At 41.5% G+C, this 26,904-nt stretch overlaps 2 protein-coding genes across 6 annotated transcripts in view; one reads left to right on the forward strand and one right to left on the reverse strand.

Annotated features, from left to right (window-relative positions):
- Positions 1-613: 613 nt before the first annotated feature.
- LOC5502964 overlaps positions 614-26,904 on the reverse strand; it is a 33,237-nt gene continuing 6,946 nt past the window's right edge. The window contains exons 1-8 of one of the 3 annotated variants that reach the window (XR_007307418.1): positions 7,297-7,879; positions 6,424-6,667; positions 3,892-5,153; positions 3,264-3,392; positions 2,844-2,977; positions 2,328-2,487; positions 1,103-1,439; positions 614-1,045 (exon numbers count right to left, since the gene is read on the reverse strand). Coding sequence is in view for 2 of the 3 variants with exons in the window: in XM_032371272.2 (XP_032227163.2) it covers positions 1,279-1,439; positions 2,328-2,487; positions 2,844-2,977; positions 3,264-3,392; positions 3,892-5,153; positions 6,424-6,667; positions 7,297-7,357 (2,151 nt within the window). In the remaining variant the exon portion in view is untranslated. Of the gene's footprint in view, positions 1,440-2,327; positions 2,488-2,843; positions 2,978-3,263; positions 3,393-3,891; positions 5,154-6,423; positions 6,668-7,296; positions 7,880-26,904 lie in introns of those variants that run through there. The other 2 variants (XM_032371272.2, XM_032371273.2) reach the window with 2 other exon arrangements.
- LOC116610394 lies at positions 14,887-26,591 on the forward strand. Of its 3 annotated transcripts, none has more exons than XM_048725718.1 (6): positions 14,887-15,349; positions 15,592-15,824; positions 16,005-16,251; positions 23,601-24,697; positions 25,523-25,859; positions 26,247-26,591. In XM_048725718.1, exons 1-6 carry the CDS (start codon positions 15,166-15,168, stop codon positions 26,492-26,494), a joined length of 2,346 nt encoding a protein of 781 aa, XP_048581675.1. In that variant the 5' UTR covers positions 14,887-15,165; the 3' UTR covers positions 26,495-26,591. The 3 variants fall into 3 exon arrangements, with proteins under 3 accessions (XP_048581675.1, XP_048581674.1, XP_048581673.1); XM_048725717.1 differs by lacking the exons at positions 15,592-15,824; positions 16,005-16,251 and adding exons at positions 22,755-22,987; positions 23,161-23,407 and having other exon boundaries at positions 14,893-15,349; XM_048725716.1 differs by lacking the exons at positions 23,601-24,697; positions 25,523-25,859; positions 26,247-26,591 and adding exons at positions 16,445-17,541; positions 18,367-18,703; positions 19,088-19,422 and having other exon boundaries at positions 14,896-15,349.

Here is a 26,904-nt window from a genome sequence, read left to right on the forward strand (position 1 = left end):
TTGAGTCTTCCGCACGCAATAATCAGCATAGCTTGCTTTGACGGCCGGTCTTAGTTGTAAAGCAGACTATATAAACATGACTGCACTTGATTTCGTGTAATTACGCGCGGGACCGTGCCATCTCGTTTGGACTTGAAAGTCATCGGGTCCATATGAATATAATACATTCACTATGGACATTAGTCTTGTTCTAACCTTGGTTCAATCTTTTAATTATGTTCCATGGTCTAACCTAAGGTGTGTGCGTATGTGTGTGTGTGTAGGGGGGGGGGGGGGGGGGGGCAGTCAGTCATTTGGAAGAAGTAGAATATTTGACGATCTCCGAATAAAAAATAAACCATTCTGTGCCGTCAAGAGGGCGGGATAGGCGCTCATCCCAAGTTAGTCATCGGTAATCTGGGATTTGGCTCTACCATCGCCCAGGCTTCGACTTTTTTCTTCGATTTTTCGATTTTGTTTTTTTTTCCCAGTAATAGACGGCTTGAGAGTTGTTCCTTCCAAGTACAACATGATAAGCTTAGCAATCAAGCCGCCCTAAGTAGTGACCTACAGAACACGGTGATTAAAGGTCAGAGGCCATGGGTGACCTGCTTACATAGGACTTTTACACTGCTTTAATATGACTTCTTTTAATAGGATGTTCAATGATTTAATATGATTTTTACAATGCTTTATTTCAATAGCATTTTTTACACTGCTTTAATATGACTTTTACACTGCTTTAAAAGAGCTTTTACACTAAGAATGATGGCCATCCTAATTGTCTAACACTTGCGAACAACTAAAAGCAACCGGTCCCTAGCAACCTTAGCTGTACACAAGACAGGGCTCAGGGGTACGTCCCTAGCAACCTTAGCTGAACACTAGAAGGAGGCATAGAGGCACGTCCCTAGCAACCTTAGCTGTACACAAGACAAGGCTTAGAGGTATATCTCGTCCCTAGTAACTTAGCTGCACATTAGACAAGACTCAGAGGTATATCTCGTCCCTAGTAACTTAGCTGCACATTAGACAAGACTCAGAGGTATATGTCGTCCCTAGTAACCTAGTAACTTAGCTGTATATTAGACAAGGCTCAGAGGTATATGTCGTCCCTAGTAACCTAGTAACTTAGCTGTATATTAGACAGGGTTTAGAGGCATATGACGTCACTAGCAATCTTAGCTGTACATTAGACAGGGCCCAGAGCCAAATGTCGTCCCTGGTAACCATTGTCGATGTTTTGACATTTCCTTTTGTCAAGCCTCAAAATCTATATAGTTTATCAGCTCGTTTCTCTTATTGGGGCACTAGGGTTGAGTGGTCCCTCGTCTGGCGGAGTTCCAGTGACACAAGTTTTTCTACTGATTGCGTCGTTATGGGGCCCCTCCTTTTGTAACTTGACTTGATGTGTTTGATCGTGGTTGTGTTGGAAAGGTACACCAAGGAAACAAAGAAACCTAATTAGGATAAAAGAAATAATCGTATTATCATTTACATACTAAAAAGTATGTAGGCTGAAGAAGGTTATCACCAAAAAATGGTATTGGGCAGTCTGCCATGAAAAAGGGTTATTAAAGATAAACATTTGTCCGAGCCGAGTGCAAGTTTTTGGTGATCCATACTCATTACTCTGGTCAACCAACACGACCATATTGGGTATTTTCATTGATATGGCTGAAGTAGGATTATATTAAAAATAACACTTTCTCCCTATCCTTTTCCATTGTTTACCTTTGCATTTATTTACAAATAAAATTACAAAATAACCACCAAAATACAGCATTACCGTTTGCTTACCAAATACAGTTGTAAAAATGCAAAAGCGATTGTAGATGATATGCTGATGCAAATTTATTTCTTAGGCTAAGTTCAAACGCCGTATTATCCATGAGCCGTTTTCAATGTAAATGCATGCAAATGAATCAAGTTTTATCTTCATTTGCATGCTTTTGCATTGAATACGGCTCATGGATAATACGACGTTCAAACTTACCCTTAAATCTCTATAGCTGATAAAATGGCGGCTGAAAGAGCGACATAATATTTATATATTTTTTTAACGGTTTTTAGCTTATTAAATAGTCGAAAGGATTTACAATGGCCAGGGATCCGCAAGGATCTCAGTGCAGGTCGTTTAGCCGAAAAGACTCTATAGTGTTGGAGCGCCTGGACATTGGGAAAGGAGGAGTAGGTATCCATATTCGTATTTCCCTTTTGGTTGGGTTGTACGCATTGCAGGAACTCAAGTTTACTCCATTACTCCGCATTTCATAAAACAAAAAATCGTACGAAATAATTGACAAGCTTTTCTCTCTGATCTTAGTGGAGACACAAATAGTACTAACCTTGAAAACTGTTTAGGATGACGTAGGGATAGAGCAAGTACGGCGAATGGACGAACCCAACAATTAAACCCAGTCCCCACGTGAAACCCATGACAGAGGAGAGCTTGACGCATAGCGTTAGCAGGCTTGATGTCCTTTTGGTGCGCACCACGCGGGTGTTCTAAGAATTCATGCAAGCACGCAGTTATACAACAGTTCGATGCTTATTATAAAATCATTGGAGCAGGTTTTTTTGACTTTCTATCAAAATATCCAATAGGGCCACAACTTGCTGGCTCATATCAACCGATCAACCACTCCTTTGTTATTGCTTATCATTGAAAATACAACGGTTCATTTGCAAGCAAACTTCAAAATAACAATCTACGGATAAAGTCTGATATGTCACGATGACGATATATCATGAAAAATATCTTGGTATCTCTCTTGAATTAGCCGATGGATATGAATTCTTTGTGTGACTCCGCATTGGGCGGGAGCAAAAAATGGCGGCGTGATTGGCCTTCTTTGAGATACCTTCATGGTTCGACGAATAGAGACGAGGGTGTGAGTGAAGCAGACCAAGTTGAACACCAAGAAGAGGGCGATGGGTACGTGGAAGGTGATAGCGAGACCGAGGCTGCTGCCAATCCAACAGTACCCCCCTGAACCTAAAGCCAAACAGAAATCTTTTGACTGACTGCAAGACTCAATATCATAAGTGGGGTGTTGATAAAGGGGCTGTTGGCAATTCAACTGGACCCCCCCCCCCCCTTCCCTCGCCTGGTCAGAAATCCATTGATTTGCTATACACATATTCAAATGTTTGGGTGGGTCGTTACGACAAAACCGAAGCTGACCGAAGCAGACCCACCCGTGTCTCGCAGTATTTTGCTGATTTGCCTGCTTATATATTGGCTTCTGATTCTCTAAGCTATGTTTTCGGTCCAAACTCACCATATCCGACTGTTACCATGGGGACAGCTCTGTCTAGTGTCACACACGTCAGCACAAATATCAAAGGGCCTCCCCAAGCTGTCACGCAGTACCTAAGGAACCGACCTGCGCTGTAACCATGACGAATGCCTGTAACCACAAAACAAACGAACGTAAGTAGCTAGGAGAAAAGGACAAGAAAAGTGAGCGAATTACAAGGAATCAGACGCTTTTAGATGATATTGCACGCGAGACAACTTAATGTAACATAATCTGTAGATCACACCTGACAACTAGGGTGTGTCCAAGAGTGATTTGCGATATTTTAACGAGATATTGCAATATTTCGAGATCTTGTACGCGATATACCGTACTCGAGGTTTCCTCACGCCCCTTCTTAAAAAAGGCCAATTAAGCCGCTCCCGTACAATACGAGTGACTCAAAGAATCTATTTGCAGCAGCCAATCCAAACGGTTAACCGAAAAACAATCAAATCAAATTAATCGATCAACTATCATTCATAAAGTAACAGACTTCAATCCTGGATGGTTATTTTGGAATTTTCTTGCAAATGAGCCGCTGTGTTTTTAATTGTAAACAATAACAGAGGGGTGGCTGATTGGTGTTCTTACTCTTAATGTTACTTACTCTCTGTACTGAACGTCTTCTTGGTGTCATAGGCCATGATACCCGTCCATGCAAATGCAGCCAATAGGAAGTAGTGCAGAGTCGTCGCTATAACAATACAAATTTCCTCTTTGACGTCTAGACCAATGGTTTGGTAGATCACTTGGTACATTATCAGCGCCGTTACGAAACTCATGAGGTTTAAACCGGGAACGTTTCGAAGCTGCTTCATCGCTGCATACACTGCTAATAGCAGTACCTCAGATACGAAAGACACAGCAAGCCCAACGTAGGTGATTATCTGTAAGACGGATATTCCAGTCGGTACCAAAACCTTACTATGGGCCATGCCTCCCTTTTCCTCACTCGAGCACACAAAGAGCGACTCGTTCACGATGAAATACGAGTTGTTCGGGTAGATTCTAGAAAGGCTCGGGACAAACACACTTGAGTTTTCCAGAGATTTATAGTCAGCTTTGTTGATCACCAAGAGAGTGCAGTTGAGCGCATGGAGTGTAGAGTAGTTCCCAGACGGCATCATTGGCATTGATGTAGTGTCGGCATCCCTTATAAACGTACCTTTTGTGGTCGAATGTCTTTCAGTTACGGATATCTGGGGTTGTCGACCAGGACTCAGGCTGAATAAAATTCCTAGGTCAGGAGATAATGATCCCTTATTTGGAAAGAATTCTCGACAGGTATGGGGACTTGTAATATTAAGGCATACCAAACAATGTGGGTTCCGTATTGGCTTGAAAATTTGTAGCCCTCGTCCGACATGAAGCATGAGCGTTGGGTACATAGGAAGTGCGTACATGTGACAGAGGTCGTGAACTATTGCCTGGTATCGGTCTATCACTGAATCGCCGCTCAAGCCTCGTTTGCATGTGTCATCAGGTGATTGACAGGTGAGTTTCTTCATGTCGTTCTTGACTTGATATTCCCAAGTGCACTTGTCTCTGACATCAATTAGTAAAGCTGTCATATTACCAAGCGCTGTCGAAACGCTTTTAGGACATGCGACCTTTAAATACCAGAAGGTGACATTAGTTGCGTTGTTACACAATGCGCAATCTAGGTTTCTGTAGGAGACTCCCTGCGCATAGTCGTAAACTGGAGCACCGCTGAGCAGATTTTCTGGTTGACTGCTGGCGCTATGACAGCCACTGATAACTGCTTTGCTTGCGATGGTGAGTGAAGGGCATCTTGATATAGCTATCACGCCATCTACACACGTCCTTGTACCAGGCCCAAGTTTTCGCCATTCAGTTGCATTTTCGCACCTATATATTGGTAAAAGAAATAACTATGGAGTCCAAAACTCTAAAGCAGACTTCGCCAAGTAAGGAAGGTTCAGCTAGACCCTTTGGTAGACTGGAATTTAAGGCAGAATAATGTCCCGATTATATACACTATATTTTTTTAAACTTGTTCATAAGCGGACACCTCTATAGTCACAAATAAAGACGTTACCATTGCCATTCAACTTTTAGCTTTTTTTTGATTTCATAAATGTGTCAAAACACGGATATAAAGCTTTATATCTACAATAACTAGTACTAGCAAACTGTATGGCGATGTGTGTCTCCGAATCCGCAGATCCGCACAAAGTTTTGCTTCTATTCGAATCCGCAACTCACGAAGAAACATCGACAATAAGAAAATCGACATCAACAATAAGGAAATCACATGTCAAAATTCACTGTCACGATTATCGGAATTCGAAATCCGACGACAAATTTTCATTTCCGTGATCCGGTACGTTTTCAGAATGCGACATCCGTTCTATTTTTTCTTTAAATCCGTAATCCGTGTGCCTTATTCTTAGGTCGTCCCCAATAAGGCATTCAGGAGTCGGTACAGTTAAATCCGGCGGGATAAAAACAAAAGATAATCAAAAAAGTTAGCAGACTTCAAAAAGCGAGTGATTAAAGATCAACCAACATGATAATCGAGATGTCGGTCAGAATAAGTAGTGACGGCGTTTTGTTTTATTATTGGAAACGAGCCGAATATAATTTTTAAAATTGTAAAGCCTTCTTATCTCCATATCAAACATATTCCCCACGGATAGTGTCCTTTGTTTGTTTTGCCTTATATGGTCATTGATGCCCATATTTAGAAGAGCTAAAGTTTTTCTGCTCCCTGATCTCCAGAAAACATGGTGAAAAATGCTGATTCCTGTCAATTTGAGACTCGCGGCAAGAATTTTTCAAGAAAAAAATTGATTGCTTGGTCAAATCTTTGTCACTAATCTTGAAAAGCCCTGAGACCCAGGCCTCTAAGAAATTGACCGAGCAGGTCACCAAAATATTGATATGGATAATACCTTAAAGTGGGCATTCAATTAAATAGGCCATTCATGCCGGCTCGATTCTAACGGTTCAAACCAAGCAGGGGCGTAGCCAGGGCGTGGCCCAGCCCCCCCCCTCTAGCAGCCAAAACAGTTAATGTATGAGCCATTATCTAAAATACAGGAGAAAATGCCTTGAAAGGGTTTTTTGGGCCCCCTCCTGTAGAAAAATCCTGTCTACGCCGCTACAAAGGCTGTACCTTGGTATGTAGTCATAGCAACAGTCGCCAAGTGACGAACAAAGATCGTCACAGTAACATTTCGAAGGTGAAGGCCGCGCCATTCTGTCTTGTGTTCTACCGCATCGCCCAGCACACGAGAGGGACTCAGATGACCGACAGAACCACCTCGCATCCACGTTTAGCTGCTTTGCGAGGAATTCCAGGGAGCTGTTCTGATTGCCATAGCGCAGGTTCAGCACGAGAGAACTGCCTGATGACAAATCTAAACAAGCAATAAATGGTCTTATTGATGAGTCATGAAACTAGTTTGAGCAATTTAAAATTTAGAATATTTAATCGGAACTTAAATTTTCGTCTGTTGTAAATAGCATAAAAAATTGTGGGGTCATTCTTTTGGCCCTGTATCGTGGTTGTAATAATCGTTTGCCTTTACATCAAAACCGCAATACTTCGATCTTTTCAAAATTGCACAGTTCTGATGCAGATTCGTACAAATTCCATGATGCTTGCTGTTTAAGATCACTGAAATTGTTCAATAGATCTCTTTTTACTATAGAATTTTAGTAACAATTTGGTAACACTTGCGGAATATTAAAAACTACAAAATAACAATTTTTTTTTCTAATAAATAACCAAATTTAAATTTTCCAAAGACATGACATTTCCGTTTGCACAAGTTTTTGCCGTATGTTTTTTTTGGGTGAAAAAGAAAAAAAAATTCTCTAAGAAAAGTCACCTGTGCAGACTGAGTATCAGACTTTTGTGAATAAAAAAACAAATGGTCACTTAATAATCCACCAAAACGTCCTAGTATCTACCAAATGCGTCCGTGCCAAAAAAAGGAAAAGTTTTGAGCATATTCTTTTGGGAATTTAGCTGTGTTATGGCTACCTGAATTAAAAATCATTATAAGAAGCGGCATCATCATAGTTCTTTTCCACCACAAAGCCATGGACGTGGCTGTGAAGAACACGACTTCCAGGTTACAATAGCAGTCAAAAGTTCTTTCATTCAACACCCTTGCGAAATCACGCAAATGCTTATGCCAGCTAACTGTTGTTTCTGTCCCTTGCTAATATGAGGTAGAATGACAGCAGAAGATCATCCAGTTTTAATTGGATAACCTTTAGTCTACCATGGTGACAAGATAAGTGGATGAGAATCCAACATCAATATGGAAACATGAGACGCAAACAATCTGACAATCGCGTCACATCGTGCCGCAAGTATTAATACTTAACAAAGTGTCTTTTTGAGCAAACAAGCGCGCTCATCTTTCTTGGCAGCTCAATTATTTCGCTCTCGAACTAACTATTGAATTGGGGCTGAAGGCAAAACTTGTTGACATTCCATATCATTTTATCAGCCTTGTTTGACATTTTTCTTTTCTAATTCTATGGAAATCGTCTTACGTCAAGCGACGTAAGCGCAAGCATAAGCGCAAAAAGAACGGAAGTTTTTATAATCTTACGTCTATGCTATGCTTACGTCGCGTGAAAACTGGATCGACGTAAGCATAAAACGAAAGATAAGCATAAATTAACCAAACTCGTAGAGGAGGTATGGGCACTAGACTACGAACTGAGCATGCGTAAAACCTTGCGCTTAAGTCGAGCTTGTTATCACACGACATTCTTACGCTACCGTCTCCGCTTCCGTCGTCGTGAGAACCAGCCTTAAGGGGTCGTCCACACTAACACGGATTCAAAAGTATCCGGGTTCCTTTCGCCCAAAACGGATCACTTGATTCGCGTCCACACTATTGTTTTCTCAGCGTATTCGCCTGGACCCTGCCGTCCACAAAGGTTTTTGCAAAAGGACGATGCGGTAGATCACGTCGTCATCACACCATCGTTTTCATGAAGACGTCGGGGAGACGGTGAACTTGGAGTTCATTCAAGATGCATCGTGCAGACTCCTTTTAAGGAGTTTTTACTTTTAAAAAAAGTTCTTTTTCTCTGCAATTCGGTAAGATAGAATACCAAGCCATTCTCAGAGTCTATGTTATGTTTTTTAATACAAGAAGGCCTTTATATTTCTTTGATTTATAACATTTTTAGATGAATGAACTTCAATACTTCACGCAAATGTTCAGAAATCATGTCAATCAAGAAACCCTTGTCACTGGAATAAGAATTACTTCATTATAAAGATTTGAAATCTTTTATTTGTAATATCGGTGTGAATATAATGGTATTAAGTTCTGGATGTATCTTTTTCATTAAAAGGGAATTGTGCTTTGTTAACACAGATTTATGATTGATTGTTGTGTTATAATTTGCGAATCAGCAGTGAAAACTTTTACTGGGGAAGTTGATCCCAGAGCCTAAAATCACGCACTCTATGCATTTCAATGTCCCAGAAACGGTTGATTGGCTCCAGCGTACTCTATGAAATATCATTTATAGCGTTCGTAAAAAAGGAAGGTATTTTCGGTCAAAAAGATTTCCAAAACATTCTTTGCCGGATGACATTGCTCAAGATGTGATCGCGCGTAAGACTCATGTTGCTAGGAAACGTGAGCGCTAACCAATCAGAGACGTATCTAAAAATAACTGCTTGTTCTAAAAATAGTTTTTACGGACGTCATCATTGGAACATACCCTAATACGGGGGATTCGTTCTCTTACATCATGGTCTCTTGACGCAAGCTGATCTTTTTATAGGCGGAAATTGTCGGTTGTTGGACCAGGTGTTGGAAAAGTTAGGCAAATATAACCACAATGTTAACCTACCTGGAAGAACCGCGTGACCTTTTGTGATAAATATTTGATGTTAACTTCGCTACAGTGCGTGTATAAGGGACAAATTGTTTTGATGTAAGGTCATTATCCTTCTACTCCTAAAGGGAAAGGTAAGTGCGCTACTTTTTATTGGTATTGTAAGCCCCCTAATACTTCCAAGGAAACATGAACTACATCCAATGTTGCTGTAACCAGTCACTGATGTAACTTAATAATAAAGATCTAGAAAAGACATTTATAAACAATTTCGGAATCCTTAAGAAAATATGCGAACAACAGAAGGGTGAAAAAAGGTGAAAAAATCTTTTTCACATAACCCAGCCATATACTTTTTTAATCTAGAGTTTGTTATTCAGATTATTTGTGTTATGGCAAAAAAAGACAGTCGCGTACATCGCCCCAATAAAAAAGAAAGAAAAAAGAGCAAAAAGTAGAGAGAAAGAAATCTTACTGAAATGGCATCGCATTAAAGGTCATCTTCAATGAACCTATGATATAAGCTATTACTCGCTTAGAGAAACAAATAAACAGCTCTCTTGATAACCCATGCGGTTATAATCGGGTGACGTCATTGTTTCAGAATGGAACAGGGTGAAGAGAGAGGGATGTAAAGATGTAGATATTTGGCAAAAAGGTGTAAAATCTTCTGATTTTTTATAAGAAAAGATCCTTTTTGGCGATCGAGTAAGGAGGGGTGGGAAGGGGGGCAATCTTAGCTAATGCGCCTGGAATACACTGGGCTTTACGTGGGTGTTCTTTGTAAATTAAGATATACGTACAGTCAATATTATACCACAGGAAAACATGGCGAAGATGACACGTGCAGGCGCGGTATTGGTCAGCATCCTTCTCTTGCTGTTGCTTCTAGCGGTCGATGTCCACGGCGCGGCGAATTTGGTTAAGTTCTTGTCGAGGTCTTCCTCGGTGCTTGCTCTTCCTTCCGGACATTTTGGCATGAGCTCTCGAGCCCTGACCGTGGACTCGATCAACCAGATGAAACGAGGTTTGTCCAACATCACTAGCACTCTCTCTTTGAGACCCAGGGGCGTAGCCAGGGGGGTGGCCTAGTGAGCCCGCCCCCCCCCCCCCCCCACCCCCCCTTCTAGCAGCAAAGAATACAGTAAATGTATGAGACATTATCTAAAATACAGAAGAAAATGCCTTGAAAGGGCCTTTTGGGCCCCCTCCTGTTAATAATCCTGGCTACGCCGCTGAGACCCTTAGGACAAAATGAGTGTAGGTTAAAATGATACAGTGCCAACGGTTAACATTATATGCCTCTTTTAAACAGACTAGGCCGGATCGTCTAACAGAGCAATTCAATTAATGCGTTACAGCCCATAAATAGCACCATGAACACATCCCTGCAACTATTAATAGATGCACAGAAGACGCCACAGCGTGTCATGAACAAAATTTCGCTACCCGACTGCGTCTCGTTGCGTACCTTTTTGTTCATGACGCGTTGTGTCATCATCATATGAACATCTCCGACGCACGCATAGCAGAGGACAAACGCACGCATAGCATACTTTAGCTGTTTAAACGTGGTTCACGAGGGAGTGCTATTTTCAGGAGAAAAGGAGGCAGCAATGGAGAGTTTGAATCAAGCCATCGTCATCTTGGCCGTACTTGATTTGGGAGGAGCAGGAATCGTGCAAAACCCTTTGACGGGTTACGTTGCCGAAATCATTATCCGTAAAAAAGAGTTTGCGAGCGTCAAACGAGCATTAGACGCATATAACAATCAGGAGTCTACCCCAAGGTGCAAAATCAGGATAAACTTTTAAACGAGGTGAGGAAGGATGAAATAGTTTAAAAAAGGTCAATCACGCCGCCATTTTATGCTCCGGCTCTATGGCGATTCACACAAAGCATCCATTTCCATCGGCTAATTCAAGCAAGTAATCAAAATATTTGTAATAAAAAATTATCTATAACATACCGGACTTAATTCCTAGATTGTTTTTTTGAAGTATCCTTGCGAATAAACCACTGTATTTTCAATGATGAATAATAACAAAGGAGTGGGGGGTCGACATTCTTTAAGTCCATGCAACAAAAAAAAGTCGAGCTTGTTCGCAAAAGACCACACCTGACCACACCTGGTGATTTTTTGACACAATTGCTTCGAGAATCTTTAATCACGCCATCATAATACTCCTTCTCAATGCAGCTAAAAGCCAAAGCAATCAAGGAGTTCAAGAATTCAGTGCGCAAACTGCCAAAAGGGAGCAAAACACTGAAGTACTTGAATAAAGCCGCCTTGTGGAGCAAAGTTGGCACCGCTTTGGAAGTCTTCGGTGCGTTGTTTGACGGAGTCGCCATCGGAATCAATGCCTGGGGCTTTAACATCGCTCGCAGAGACGGGAATGTTGCAGGAATGGTGTCTGCTGGTCTTGGAATGGCTGCAGGTAAGTCAGAAATCAAAACACTCTGTTTAGCCTCATTTAGCTTGCCAAACTTCTAGCTACAATATAATTTCTCTTCCCGACAGGTGTGATCGGAGTAGGAGCATTAGTAACGGCTTTGGCTACCGGATCAGTTATAGCCGGGCCAGCTGGCGCCTTGGCTGGCGCCTTGGCTGTCCTCAGTATTGTGTCCACGTTTATCGACATTTTCTCATCCAACCCGTCCTCTAACGTGCACAGTACCATTAAAGTCCTACAGTCTCTTACGTCAGCTTGTAAAGATGAACTCAAGGGAACAGAGGGATATTTGAAACCTCTTAGCACAAGTTTTGGTGCAGTCTACGAGTCTAATCCTGCTAATATGCTGGACGTACAGGGGATGCCGACTGAAAGTCTTAAATTCACACCAGGAACTGGAACATCTGATGGCTATTTGGGAGCAGGGAATTTCCGTCTCCTAGATGTGTCCCACTTTTCAAACACTTTCTGGACTGCAAGTGGACAAGCGGCCATCGGGTATGATTTCTATGGAAAGACCATTCATCAAGGTCAAAACGGCGTGATTGTGTTCCTCGATACCAAGCTTATAGCTGACTCTGGAACAGCACTTAAGGGAGCAAATATCCAGACATTTCCAAACGGGTATGAAAATCATTATGTCCATGACCACGTCAGCATAGAAGACTTCGAGAATCTGAAGAAAGTAGAAAAGATAATTATCAACACTGGTTATGGAAATGACGTTATCGCAGTCACAACCTTATCCTCAGCTGGGTGAGAAAGTACGAGTTTGACGGGCAGCAATATAACTTCCAATTTTATAAAGATCTCAGCGCCTCCAAAAGAGATGATGTAGTTATGGTGAAGGCCCCAGGGTCTGGCATAACGAGCAGAGGTACTATTGATACCGGCGCAGGCTACGACTACATCATGGTCACTGATCACCTCATGGATGTATTTTATATTTCCTCTGGTAAGTTGAACTACTGTAAGCTTATGAAATGTGTGGGCCTGAGTATGTATGTCAGGCTGTTTGTTTGAACAAGAGTCTGACGTGTCAAGCCAAGCGAACTTCCAGAAAATGAATAGGATACTTGCGCTCAGAGATCACGTGACTTTTCGGATGGCAAATTCAATAATAAACACAGAGACTGCGCTCTTCACGCCAGAGAACAACGACGAAATAAAATCTTTAATTGAAAATAAACCTGGCTCTATTTTGTAGGCGCTTAGTAAGTTGCTTTTTGATGCCGCTATTTTGACGCTAAAAGACTGAGCGAGCGTTAATTTGCCATCAAAAAAGTCACGTGAACTCCCCTAAATTGCAACATCCTGTTGGTTTAAAAACGTTATAAAGAAAGGTAAACTAGAATCACTTTAGAAATGGAAGGGAATAGTCTGAGTTTGCAGTAACGATCTGTTATTATTCAGGCAAATGAACTTTGCATTTGAAACGCCGCGGTGGAGATTGGAGATTCGCGAGCCCACAACAGGCCGTAAATCATGATGTCGTCATCCAGAACGCCGAGGAAATTTGCAATGAGAAGTTTGAGCCCTTGCTGGAATTAGAAACCGCGCAAGGCGACGACTTCGACCTGGCTGCACTGTACGCCGACGCAAAGGAAGTTACTGATCTTCAATCGCTAGCCAAGAGGATGCTCTAAGATATAGAGGGGGATTTTCATCTTTGTATGGTAAACGAATTGAAGCAATATTGAATAAAGGTAAAAGGAATAAAGGAATTTTGTTGCCTGTTCTTTGCCAATCTTATAAAAGGTTTTTACGCAGAAAGCGTATTTGATGTAATAAGCCTTTAGCTTGAACTTCATCATCAAACAAGGCAAGTTGAAATTCTATCCTCATTATCTATTCATAAAGGGGAATGGGTACGAAACCCGCTGAACCTTCAATGTCTGCTGAACGTAAAAGGCCGGAGAAGTGGTTTTGTAGGTGCACAAATCGAGCGAAAAGTATAAAAGAATATATAAAGTATCAAATAATAGTTGTTCTTTGCATCAATACCGGACTTCGATCTTTTCAATACACGTACAAATTAGAATAAATACAAAAAGCCCAATTAGTCGTGTTCGTGAACCAGAAGAATGAATACAATACACAAAAAACTGGATTTCGACTCTGCCAAATTTTCGTACAAATTAGATTATGCTTGCTCACTGAGATTGTTCGATAGAGCTCTACCTTCTATATAATTTTTAGCCCCGATCGGCTCCTATACAAACTAACATGGCTGTGTATACGAGTACGGCTATGAGTCAACAACGGTAGAAAACAATGGGATAAATTTGTGAATTGAAAGGCTGCACGCGAAAATGTGCTCTGTCTAATAGATTTACAGCCATTTTCCGCCAAAGCACGACGTGAGAGTTTAACGGTCTAGCGAGTACGTGGACAGTTGTAGTAAAAATTCACCTTACTCTTTTTCCTATTGTAGAAATAAAGTCTTCGATTAATTTCTTCTCGTTCTTGAGTATAAAAGTAAGGTTATTTCATCGAACTATCTTTTGGGATTAATCGCCAAGCGCTCAATTGTTATTCTCGGTCATGCCGTCCTGCCGTGACCATGAGGGCTAGTAAGGGCACAGGATGTAATGGCAATAAAACAGGCAACGTGATTAAGACAAAGATTAACAGAAAGTGGATAAATATATCAAACTTTCAAATAAATCAATAAGCGATTTGTGTCCGGATACGCGTATTTATAAATCTCGTCCATGTTTTCTTGTACTACTGTACGCTTGGTTTGTGCCCGGCTGTGATCACGTGACGGGGTTGTTCAACACCAGATCGCGCCTATTGTTTATGCCCTTTGAAGTTTGCCGGATTTACTAACCATATCCATCTATTAACTATAGTAGGAAAAATGATCTCTACATTATTTTGCCAATTGTTTGGCGGTCAAACGCGGCTGGAGACTTTTGCCTTTCATTTTCAGCAGCCTTTGTCTTGTGAAGCGTTTTAGCTTATTTCACGGTACTCTTGTTTTCACGCTTTTCTGACATCTGAACCCCCTTTCCTTTCTCTGTCGGTTTCAACAGGTTGCTAAATAAATAACTACAGGGTTTCTTTACGTCTAGTAGCCTACGATTTTAGATTTGAGCCTATAGAAAATTTGACTCGCCCTTTTCGCTTTATGTGAATTTTGATAGATCCGTATAATTTATAGTTATAGTTTTTCCGTGTTTGGTGTGTTCAAAGATCAAATGACTTACCTATTGCTAATAAAGAAATTCATTATTCATTTTATTAGATAAATTAGAGTGGTAATTCTTTTTCTTAGAGTATTTAGACTGTTCCAGTAAAAGGCGCTTAAGTCTTCTTTAGAACAACCGATTGTAACAGTAAACCATTTGCCTTCGGAAATGGGCTAAAAGAAGAGTTAAGTTGATTATATCTCGGTCATTGTCGCGCTAGTCGATGTAGGTGGGTGGGGTCAAAGATCAAATTACTTGACCTATTGCTGATAAGGGAATTGGAATCCATTATTCATTTCATTCGATAAATAAGACTGTTTCGGGAAAGGTGATTTAATCTTCTTAGCACAACCGACTACCAGTGGACCATTCGCCTTTCGGACATCGGCGACAATGGAGACTCGAGTTGGTCATATCTTGGTCTTTCTCGCGCTAGTTCTCTGTTGTCAAGCACGCTCTAATGCCAGACTGGTCAAGATCTTGTCCCATTCGTCAACAGTTCTGTCGCCCGCAGCAACTCAACTCGGGATGAGTTCCCGCGCACTGACTATCGACTCTATCAACCAAATGAAACGAGGTGAGGATCTACGGAAGATCTTCCAGTTAACCAACTTGTATAAATAACGAATTTTGGCTTCATTACCGCTATACACCAAACCCAGCCCTCTGCCAACCAAAGACATCTTAAACAAAGGCGGGGGAAGAGACGAACACCTACAGAGACAGCAGGTTTGCTGAAGTCAAACAGAAGTAGAAACTAAAGTTAAAAGTGTTTTCTCACTTTGACAGCCCGTACAAATAAATTTTGTTTCCTTGAAGGAGAAAGGGAGGCAGCAATGGAAAGTCTTAATCAAGCAATCACAACCTTAGCCGTGTTAGATGTGGCTGGTGCAGGGGTGGTGCAGAATCCATTTACTGCCTTAGCTGTCAACTACATCGCCGAGAAAAGAGAGTTTGCCAACGTCAAGAGGGCCATCCATAGATACAACACAGCTTTGTATGATGGTTTATCACAAGGGCAACCATTGAATAAGAAAGGACTGCTGAGCAAGGTAGGTTTACACGCAAATCACACCTAGGGATCTCCATGTTAGCTCGCTTTCGCTGATTTTTTGGTTTGTCAGCAGACGAGGGGGGGGGGGGGGGATTTCCTAAAACATCCACGCCCCTTCGGATCACACCTTCTTGGGGTACCATAAAAGATGCTGATACTTTAAATATTCTCCCATAAGGTCGACGACTTGAGACGGCAGTCAGTGGCACAATTCCAGCAGTCCGTGGAAAATCTCCCAAGAAATAGCAAAATTCTCAAAAACCTCAATAACGCCGCAAAATGGAGCAAACTGGGAACAGCACTGGACGCGTTTGGCGCTCTCTTTGACGTTTTCGCCATCGGTATCAACGCATGGGGTTTTGATATCGCTCGAAGGGATGGTAATGTTGCCGGAATGGCGTCTGCTGGTATCGGAATCGCTGCAGGTAAGTTAACGAGCTTGCTAATATCAAACAACCCACCGTTACCGTATGTTTTGTGAAAAGAAATATCTACTGCATAAAAAAGAAGACGCAAGCAATCTGAGAGGGCGTATAATGGCAGGCGTAAAATTATTAATTCCAATAAATAAAAACAATAGCATGACTTATCTTGCAACTAAACATCTTGATAATGCAGGTGTGATCGGAGCAGGAACATTTGTGCTAGCTTTGTATACTGGATCAGCTGTACTCGGGCCAGCTGGAGCTTTGGCTGGCGCAGTCCTCGGTCTTGTAGCGACTTTAATTGATATATTTTCTTCCAATCCGTCGTCGGAAATCGAAAGCACTATTAAAACACTTAAGAAACTTACAGATTCCTGTAAGAAGGAACTGGGCCAAACGTCCAGGTTCATGAAGCCTTTAAGTGTCAAATACGGTGTTGGGTACGAATCTAACCCTGCCAATATGATCGACGTAAAAGGGATGCCTGACGAACCACTCCTCTTTCAACCGGGCAAAGGTATCGGAAATCGTCTTCTGGGAGCCGGAAAAATCCGCCGGCTTGACCTTTCGGCATTTTCCAATGCCTATTGGGATGCAGAGGGCAAGGCTGATATAGGGTACGATTTCTATGGCAAAATCATTCATAAAAATGAACGTGGTGTGTCTGTATTTTTAAACACCAAATTTGTCGCGCCCTCTGGAACCCCGCTTAGAGGAGTAAGCGTCCAAACATTCGCAGATGGATATCAGAATCATTTTGTGCACGACCAGGTCAGCATAGAAGACTTCGAGAATCTGAAGAAAGGAGAAAAGATAATTATCAACACTGGTTATGGAAATGACGTTATCGCAGTCAACGGTCTGATAGGCAAGTTCACGGCAGACTTCGGTGATGTCCTTGATGTCACCACAGGAACAGCCGATAATGAGCTGACGTTTGGCGGGATATCGAAGAAGCATTCCAAGATTAAAGGCATCTATTTCAACCGCATCACAGAGCGAGCAGGCTTCTACCACGGAGGAGACCGCACGCTACACGAGTTTGGTACCGTGAGAGGAATTGTACTCGTCCGTGGAAGTCCCTTTAATGATCATGTCGTTCTGCATGGAGAAGGGTTCAGGGTGGAGCAGTCGCATGGCAGAAATATCTACGAGATAGACGTGACACAAGCTAACCCTGACCAAGATCGTGTCAACCATGTGATCGTAGATGCCAGTAATTCTCCCGCTAAAATCCTAGTGGTGCACAGCGGTAATGTCATGGAGGAGAACTTCAGCTACCACAACAAGGTAAACGCTGGGCATGTGTTCTATGTAACGTCCCTTATCATTACATTTTCGTATAAAACTTGTCCTCATCCTTTTGGCGCCATTATCCAAAAGACAGCAAAACATCTTGAAAACAAAAAATTTGTTTGAGGTAAACGTAAAAATACCAGAAGGCATTCCTTATCGCTTGGTCTGATTGAAAAGCACAAACAGTCGAATCGTGCTTTTGAGTCCTCCAACTAAAGGTCCTGTCATTACAATTAAAGTTTCGCCAGAGAAATCATGCCAGCTTAGTCAAGTTAGAATATGAACTAGGCTAAAATGTATCTATTGAAGTTGAATTTATTAAATAGATATGTTTATCAGAACAGAGTATTAGAACAGTTGGGAAGAAACTTCTGCACAACTAAAGTACTTACAGTGATCACGTATGTGCCAAATTATTATTTATCGTTGTCTGTTTGTTCATGGCTTTTGAATAAAGCAATTGTGTCTTTTTTGTATAAACTGGGAATTGTAAATTTATTTGTATGAGTACGTGTCTTGCTAAAGTCCAGCTGCCAGCATAAAACTTGAATACAAACCTAATCTTACTCCTGTCTTTTGAAACGCATTGCTGTAAACAAAAAAAGTGCAAAATAAACTGAGACTGAAAGTTAGACTGAAACTGGGGGATGGTGATCGCCGTTCTATTCACTTGCTGGTTCCAAATGCAAATGTGAGCAACTGAACAAAGTCGATAGTTTCGTGTTATTAGAAAGAGCACTTTTGCGGCATTTGTCCTAGCCCTATGAAATTTTGCATCTCTATCGATATCGATAAGTGTTTTTCTCCATTCAACTCCAGACTCTGACGATTTCCATGAGGCGTGGTGATGACCCGTGGACTCCAGTTCGTGTCATCAGGCTGGGCTGCAAGGAAGAGCCGTATGTGGACCTCGTCGAAAATGGACGCATCACCAAAAAGGGCCTTATCCTCAGCTGGATGAAGAAGTACCAGTTTGACGGGCAGATATATAGATTCCAATTCTATAACGATCGCACCGGAACAAGGAGAGATGATGTCTTTGAGATTTTGGCCCCAAGGTCTGGTCCGACAAGCTCCCATACCATTGATGGTGGAGAAGGACACGACTACATCATGATCACTAAAGACCTTCTGGATGTTTACTCTATCTCACCAGGTATACTCTGATGAGCGTGTTAATTTTTTTACGAATTCGTGATGGGGGTGAACCATTTGGTATCTGATGGGTCATGAAATATTACCACCACCACCACCCCCCCAGAAAAAGCCAAAATCTTTAGCAACAAGCAATCCTTGGATTAATACTACAGCGACATTTAAGAGATATTCAGATGCTAAGATATTAAATGGCCGGCCATTAGGTAGCTATCTGTCCAATTTTATGATACAACTTTGATCACTACCCTTCATTAAACCCAAATACTGGTTACAAAGGCTACTTATTTTGCTGAACTCGAACACATGTTTGGTTTGTTGTAGTTGAAGTCGACGAATCAAGGCCAAACAGGTATCATATCATATTCATTTCCCCTTCTTTTAGGTTCAAGAACTCTGCATCTAAAACATCGAGCGAGAGATTGGGTTCTAGAGATTCGTGATACGGCTTCCAGTCGCATAAAGCATGATGTCATTATCAAAAATGCAGAGGAGATCTGCAATGAGGAATACGAGCCTCTGATTGATTTGTCTTCTGCGCGAGGTAACGAGTTTGACCTTGCTTCACTCAATGCTGAGGTGACAGAAGTCAAGAATGTAGCGCAAGCTATGTTTAAAAGGATGCTTAACTGAGTTGTGGTTCCCCTCTCAATGCATTCTAATCAAGTTGTGCTTTCCCTCTCAATGCATTCTAATAAAAAGTAAAGAATTACCATTCCACTATTCTTGTTTTAATGTAAATGAAAAAGCGAGACATGCCACAAAAGTTCATTATGGTGGTTGAAATATGACTTGCCTTTAACTAGCTTTATTAAGGCAGCTATTTATATATGTTACAAGATGTACATAGCATAAAATTATTCTTCAAGTTAGTGAGACCCCTTTACTCAACCCCCTGCCCAAAACAATATAGGTCAACCTCTAATTTTACATGCAACAACTCTGTGTGAAAGAGGGAATTTTTACTCTTACTTTCTTTTCAAGGAAAGGAAAAGGATTAACTCAAAACCTTTATTTGGAACACGAGATACTACTTTGTCCTGAACAGGTAATACACATCAAGCCTCACTTTCAGCATCCAAAAAATTCTAAATAGCCTTATTAACACCAGTCAATGATGATCAAGCATTGTGCAATTCAATTATTACAAAAAAAAAGTTTTGAGAGATATACAAGATTCATTTCAGATGGCATGTCATCTCAAATTTTCAGTTATTACCCCGAAGGGTATGGGCATCTGATAAAAGTTTGTATCCCGAGGAGGTGGGGACTTTAATCAGACCCGTACCCAGGGGGTTCGCACCCCCCCCCCGCCCCCCAACGGCAGATGGATTTACAACCGTTCTCCGCCAAAGCACGACGTGAAAGTTTAACGGTCTAGCGAGTACGTGGACAGTTGTAGTAAAAATTCACCTTTCTTTTTTTTTCCTATTGTAGAAATGAAGTTTACGATTAATTTCATCTCGTTCTTGAGTATAAAAGTTAGGTTATTTCATCGAAACTATCTTTTTGAATTAATCACCAAGCGCTCAACTGTTATTCTCGGTCATGCCGTCCTGCCGTGACCATGAGGGCTAGTAAGGGCACAGGATGTAATGGCAATAAAACGGGCAACGTGATAAAGACAAAGATTAACAGAAAGTGGATAAATATAGCCAACTTTTAAATAAATCAATAAGCGATTTGTGTCCGGATACGCGTATTTATAAATCTCGTCCATGTTTTCTTGTGGAAGCACGGGTGGCCTAGTGTGTTAGCACGTCGGCCTCTCACCGCTGTGGGCCAGGTTCGAATCCTGGCTTTGACTGGGGATTCTTCCGGGTTCATGCCTCGATTCGAATTTGTGTCAACAGTGAGTTGAAGTTATTCTCCAGTGTTTCCAGTCTTCTCGGATAAGGACACTAAACCGGAGGTCCTGTCTCTTCAAGCTGCATTACACTAACCTGAACCGAAGGGACGCAAAAGAACCACTGAGGACGCAATAAACCCTCTGGCAGTGACCACCCTCAGTGACAGTGCTTACTAACAATACACACAAGGGGACACTTGATGTGGAGGCCTAGCTCTGTCGTGCCTTCCGCACCAGTATAGCTGCTAGAAGTTAGTACAAATACAAATTCTTGTACTACTGTACGCTTGGTTGTTTGTGCCCGGCTGTGATCACGTGACGGGGTTGTTCAACACCAGATCGCACCTTTTGTTTATGCCCTTTGAAACTTGCCGGATTTAATAACCATATCCTTCTATTAACTATAGTAGGAAAAATGAACTCTACATTATTTTGCCAATTATTTGGCGGTCAAACACGGCTGGAGACTCTTTGGCTTTCATTTTCGGCAGCCTTTGTCTTGTGAAGCGTTCTAGCTTATTTCACGGTACCCTGTTTTCACGCTTTTCTGACATCTGAAATACTCCCCCTTTCCTAGGTGGGGTCAAAGATCAAATGACTTACCTATTGCTAATAAAGAAATTCATTATTCATTTTATTAGATAAATTAGAGTGGTAATTCTTTTTCTTAGATAATTTAGACTGTTCCAGTAAAAGGCGCTTAAGTCTTCTTTAGCACAACCGATTGTAACAGTAGACCATTTTCCTTTGGAAATGGGCTAAAAGAAGAGTTAAGTTGATTATATCTCGGTCATTGTCGCGCTAGTCGATGTAGGTGGGTGAGGTCAAATGTGCTGTCTGATAGATTTACAACTTTTCTCCGCCAAAAGACGACGTGAAAGTTTAACGCTCTAGCGAGTACGTGGACAGTTGTAGTAAAAATTCACCTTTCTTTTTTTCCTATTGTAGAAATGAAGTCTACGATTAATTTCTTCTCTTTCTTGAGTATAAAAGTTAGGTTATTTCATCGAAACTATCTTTTGAAATTAATCGCCAAGCGCTCAATTGTTATTCTCGGTCATGCCGTCCTGCCGTGACCATGAGGGCTAGTAAGGGCACAGGATGTAATGGCAATAAAACGGGCAACGTGATAAAGACAAAGATTAACAGAAAGTGGATAAATATAGCCAACTTTTAAATAAATCAATAAGCAATTTGTGTCCGGATACGCGTATTTATAAATCTCGTCCATGTTTTCTTGTACTACTATACGCTTGGTTGTTTGTGCCCGGCTGTGATCACGTGACGGGGTTGTTCAACACCAGACCGCGCCTTTTGTTTATGCCCTTTGCCGGATTTAATAACCATATCCTTCTATTTTGCCAATTGTTTGGCGGTCAAACGCGGCCGGAGACTCTTTGCCTTTCATTTTCAGCAGCCTTTGTCTTGTGAAGCGTTATAGCTTTTTCCACGGTACCCTGTTTTTACGCTTTTCTGACATCTAAAATACTCCCCCTTTCCTAGGTGGGGTCAAAGATCAAATGACTTACCTATTGCTAATAAAGAAATTCATTATTCATTTTATTAGATAAATTAGAGTGGTAATTCTTTTTCTTAGAGTATTTAGACTGTTTCAGTAAAAGGCGCTTAAGTCTTCTTTAGCACAACCGATTGTAACAGTAGACCATTTTCCTTTGGAAATGGGCTAAAAGAAGAGTTAAGTTGATTATATCTCGGTCATTGTCGCGCTAGTCGATGTAGGTGGGTGGGGTCAAAGATCAAATTACTTGACCTATTGCTGATAAGGGAATTGGAATCCATTATTCATTTCATTCGATAAATAAGACTGTTTCGGGAAAGGTGATTTAATCTTCTTAGCACAACCGACTACCAGTGGACCATTCGCCTTTCGGACATCGGCTACAATGGAGACTCGAGTTGGTCATATCTTGGTCTTTCTCGCGCTAGTTCTCTGTTGTCAAGCACGCTCTAATGCCAGACTGGTCAAGTTCTTGTCCCATTCGAATAACGAATTTTGGCTTCATTACCGCTATACACCAAACCCAGCCCTCTGCCAACCAAAGACATCTTAAACAAAGGCGGGGGAAGAGACGAACACCTACAGAGACAGCAGGTTTGCTGAAGTCAAACAGAAGTAGAAACTAAAGTTAAAAGTGTTTTCTCACTTTGACAGCCCGAACAAATAACTTTTGTTTTCTTGAAGGAGAAAGGGAGGCAGCAATGGAAAGTCTTAATCAAGCAATCACAACCTTAGCCGTGTTAGATGTGGCTGGAGCAGGGGTGGTGCAGAATCCATTTACTGCCTTAGCTGTCAACTACATCGCCGAGAAAAGAGAGTTTGCCAACATCAAGAAAGCCATCAATAGATACAACACAGCTTTGTATGATGGTTTAATACAAGGGCAACCATTGAATAAGGAAGGACTGCTGAGCAAGGTAGGTTTACACTCAAATCACACCTAGGGATCTCCATGTTAGCTCGCTTTCGCTGATTTTTCGTTTTGTCAGCAGACGAAGGGGGGGATTTCCTAAAACATCCACGCCCCTTCGGATCACACCTTCTTGGGGTACCATAAAAGATGCTGATCCTTCAAATATTCTCCCATAAGGTCGACGACTTGAGACGGCAGTCAGTGGCGCAATTCCAGCAGTCTGTGGAAAATCTCCCAAGAAATAGCAAAATTCTCAAAAACCTCAATAACGCCGCAAAATGGAGCAAACTGGGAACAGCACTGGACGCGTTTGGCGCTCTCTTTGACGTTTTCGCCATCGGTATCAACGCATGGGGTTTTGATATCGCTCGAAGGGATGGTAATGTTGCCGGAATGGCGTCTGCTGGTATCGGAATGGCTGCAGGTAAGTTAACGAGCTTGCCAATATCAAACAACCCACCATTACCTTATGTTTTCTGAAAAGAAATATCTACTGCATAAAAAAGAAGACGCAAGCAATCTGAGAGGGCGTATAATGGCAGGCGTAAAATTATTAATTCCAATAAATAAAAACAATAGCATGACTTATCTTGCAACTAATCATCTTGATAATGCAGGTCTGATCGGAGTAGGAACATTCGTGGCGGCTATGATTACTGGATCAGCTGTACTCGGGCCAGCTGGAGCTTTGGCTGGCGCAGTCCTCGGTCTTGTAGCGACTTTAATTGATATATTTTCTTCCAATCCGTCGTCGGAAATCGAAAGCACTATTAAAACACTTAAGAAACTTACAGATTCCTGTAAGAAGGAACTGGGCCAAACGTCCAGGTTCATGAAGCCTTTAAGTGTCAAATACGGTGTTGGGTACGAATCTAACCCTGCCAATATGATCGACGTAAAAGGGATGCCTGACGAACCACTCCTCTTTCAACCGGGCAAAGGTATCGGAAATCGTCTTCTGGGAGCCGGAAAAATCCGCCGGCTTGACCTTTCGACATTTTCCAATGCCTATTGGGATGCAGAGGGCAAGGCTGATATAGGGTACGATTTCTATGGCAAAATCATTCATAAAAATGAACGTGGTGTGTCTGTATTTGTAAACACCAAATTTGTCGCGCCCTCTGGAACCCCGCTTAGAGGAGTAAGCGTCCAAACATTCGCAGATGGATATCAGAATCATTTTGTGCACGACCAGGTCAGCATAGAAGACTTCGAGAATCTGAAGAAAGGAGAAAAGATAATTATCAACACTGGAAATGGAAATGACGTTATCGCAGTCAATGGTCTGATCGGCAAGTTCACGGCAGACTTCGGTGATGTCCTTGATGTCATCACAGGAACAGCCGATAATGAGCTGACGTTTGGCGGGATATCGAAGAGGCATTCCAAGATTAAAGGCATCTATTTCAACCGCATCACAGAGCGAGCAGGCTTCTACCACGGAGGAGACCGCACGCTACACGAGTTTGGTACCGTGAGAGGAATTGTACTCGTCCGAGGAAGTCCCTTTAATGATCATGTCGTTCTGCACGGAGAAGGGTTCAGGGTGGAGCAGTCGCATGGCAGAAATACCTACGAGATAGACGTGACACAAGCTAACCCTGACCAAGATCGTGTCAACCATGTGATCGTAGATGCCAGTAATTCTCCCGCTAAAATCCTAGTGGTGCACAGCGGTAATGTCATGGAGGAGAACTTCAGCTACCACAACAAGGTAAACGCTGGGCATGTGTTCTATGTAACGTCCCTTATCATTACATTTTCGTATAAAACTTGTCCTCATCCTTTTGGCGCCATTATCCAAAAGACAGCAAAACATCTTGAAAACAAAAAATTTGTTTGAGGTAAACGTAAAAATACCAGAAGGCATTCCTTATCGCTTGGTCTGATTGAAAAGCACAAACAGTCGAATCGTGCTTTTGAGTCCTCCAACTAAAGGTCCTGTCATTACAATTAAAGTTTCGCCAGAGAAATCATGCCAGCTTAGTCAAGTTAGAATATGAACTAGGCTAAAATGTATCTATTGAAGTTGAATTTATTAAATAGATATGTTTATCAGAACAGAGTATTAGAACAGTTGGGAAGAAACTTCTGCACAACTAAAGTACTTACAGTGATCACGTATGTGCCAAATTATTATTTATCGTTGTCTGTTTGTTCATGGCTTTTGAATAAAGCAATTGTGTCTTTTTTGTATAAACTGGGAATTGTAAATTTATTTGTATGAGTACGTGTCTTGCTAAAGTCCAGCTGCCAGCATAAAACTTGAATACAAACCTAATTTTACTCCTGTCTTTTGAAACGCATTGCTGTTAACAAAAAAAGTGCAAAATAAACTAAGACTGAAAGTTAAACTGAAACTAGGGGATGGTGAGCGCCGTTCTATTCACTTGCTGGTTCCAAATGCAAATGTGAGCAACTGAACAAAGTCGATAGTTTCGTGTTATTAGAAAGAGCACTTTTGCGGCATTTGTCCTAGCCCTATGAAATTTTGCATCTCTATCGATATCGATAAGTGTTTTTCTCCATTCAACTCCAGACTCTGACGATTTCCATGAGGCGTGGTGATGACCCGTGGACTCCAGTTCGTGTCATCAGGCTGGGCTGCAAGGAAGAGCCGTATGTGGACCTCGTCGAAAATGGACGCATCACCAAAAAGGGCCTTATCCTCAGCTGGATGAAGAAGTACCAGTTTGACGGGCAGATATATAGATTCCAATTCTATAACGATCGCACCGGAACAAGGAGAGATGATGTCTTTGAGATTTTGGCCCCAAGGTCTGGTCCGACAAGCTCCCATACCATTGATGGTGGAGAAGGACACGACTACATCATGATCACTAAAGACCTTCTGGATGTTTACTCTATCTCACCAGGTATACTTTGATGAGCGTGTTAATTTTTTTTACGAATTCTTGATGGGGGTGAACCATTTGGTATCTGATGGGTCATGAAATATTACCACCACCACCCCCCCACCCCCCCAGAAAAAGCCAAAATCTTTAGCAACAAGCAATCCTTGGATTAATACTACAGCGACATTCAAGAGATATTCAGATGCTCAGATATTAAATGGCCGGTCACTAGGTAGCTATCTGTCCAATTTTATGATACAACTTTGATCACTACCCTTGACTAAACCCAAATACTGTGAAAGGCTACTTATTTTGCTGAACTCGAACACATTTTTGGTTTGTTGTAGTTGAAGTCGACGAATCAAGGCCAAACAGGTATCATATCATATTCATTTCCCCTTCTTTTAGGTTCAAGAACTCTGCATCTAAAACGTCGAGCGAGAGATTGGGTTCTAGAGATTCGTGATACGGCTTCCAGTCGCATAAAGCATGATGTCATTATCAAAAATGCAGAGGAGATCTGCAATGAGGAATACGAGCCTCTGATTGATTTGTCTTCTGCGCGAGGTAACGAGTTTGACCTTGCTTCACTCAATGCTGAGGTGACAGAAGTCAAGAATGTAGCGCAAGCTATGTTTAAAAGGATGCTTAACTGAGTTGTGGTTTCCCTCTCAATGCATTCTAATCAAGTTGTGCTGAGTTGTGCTTTCCCTCTCAATGCATTCTAATAAAAAGTAAAGAATTACCATTCCACTATTCTTGTTTTAATGTAAATGTAAAAACGAGACATGCCACAAAAGTTCATTATGGTGGTTGAAATAAGACTTGCCTTTAACTAGCTTTATTAAAGCAGCTATTTATAAATGTTACAAGATGTACATAGCATAAAATTATTCTTCAAGTTAGTGAGACCCCTTTACTCAATCCCCTGCCCAAAACAATATAGGTCTACCTCTAATTTTACATGCAACAACTCTGTGTGAAAGAGGGAATTTTTACTCTTACTTTCTTTTCAAGGAAAGGAAAAGGATTAACTCAAAACCTTTATTTGGAACATGAAAATGAG

Source organism: Nematostella vectensis, chromosome 3 (assembly GCF_932526225.1).
Source record: "Nematostella vectensis chromosome 3, jaNemVect1.1, whole genome shotgun sequence".
NCBI classification, from domain to species: domain Eukaryota; kingdom Metazoa; phylum Cnidaria; class Anthozoa; order Actiniaria; family Edwardsiidae; genus Nematostella; species Nematostella vectensis.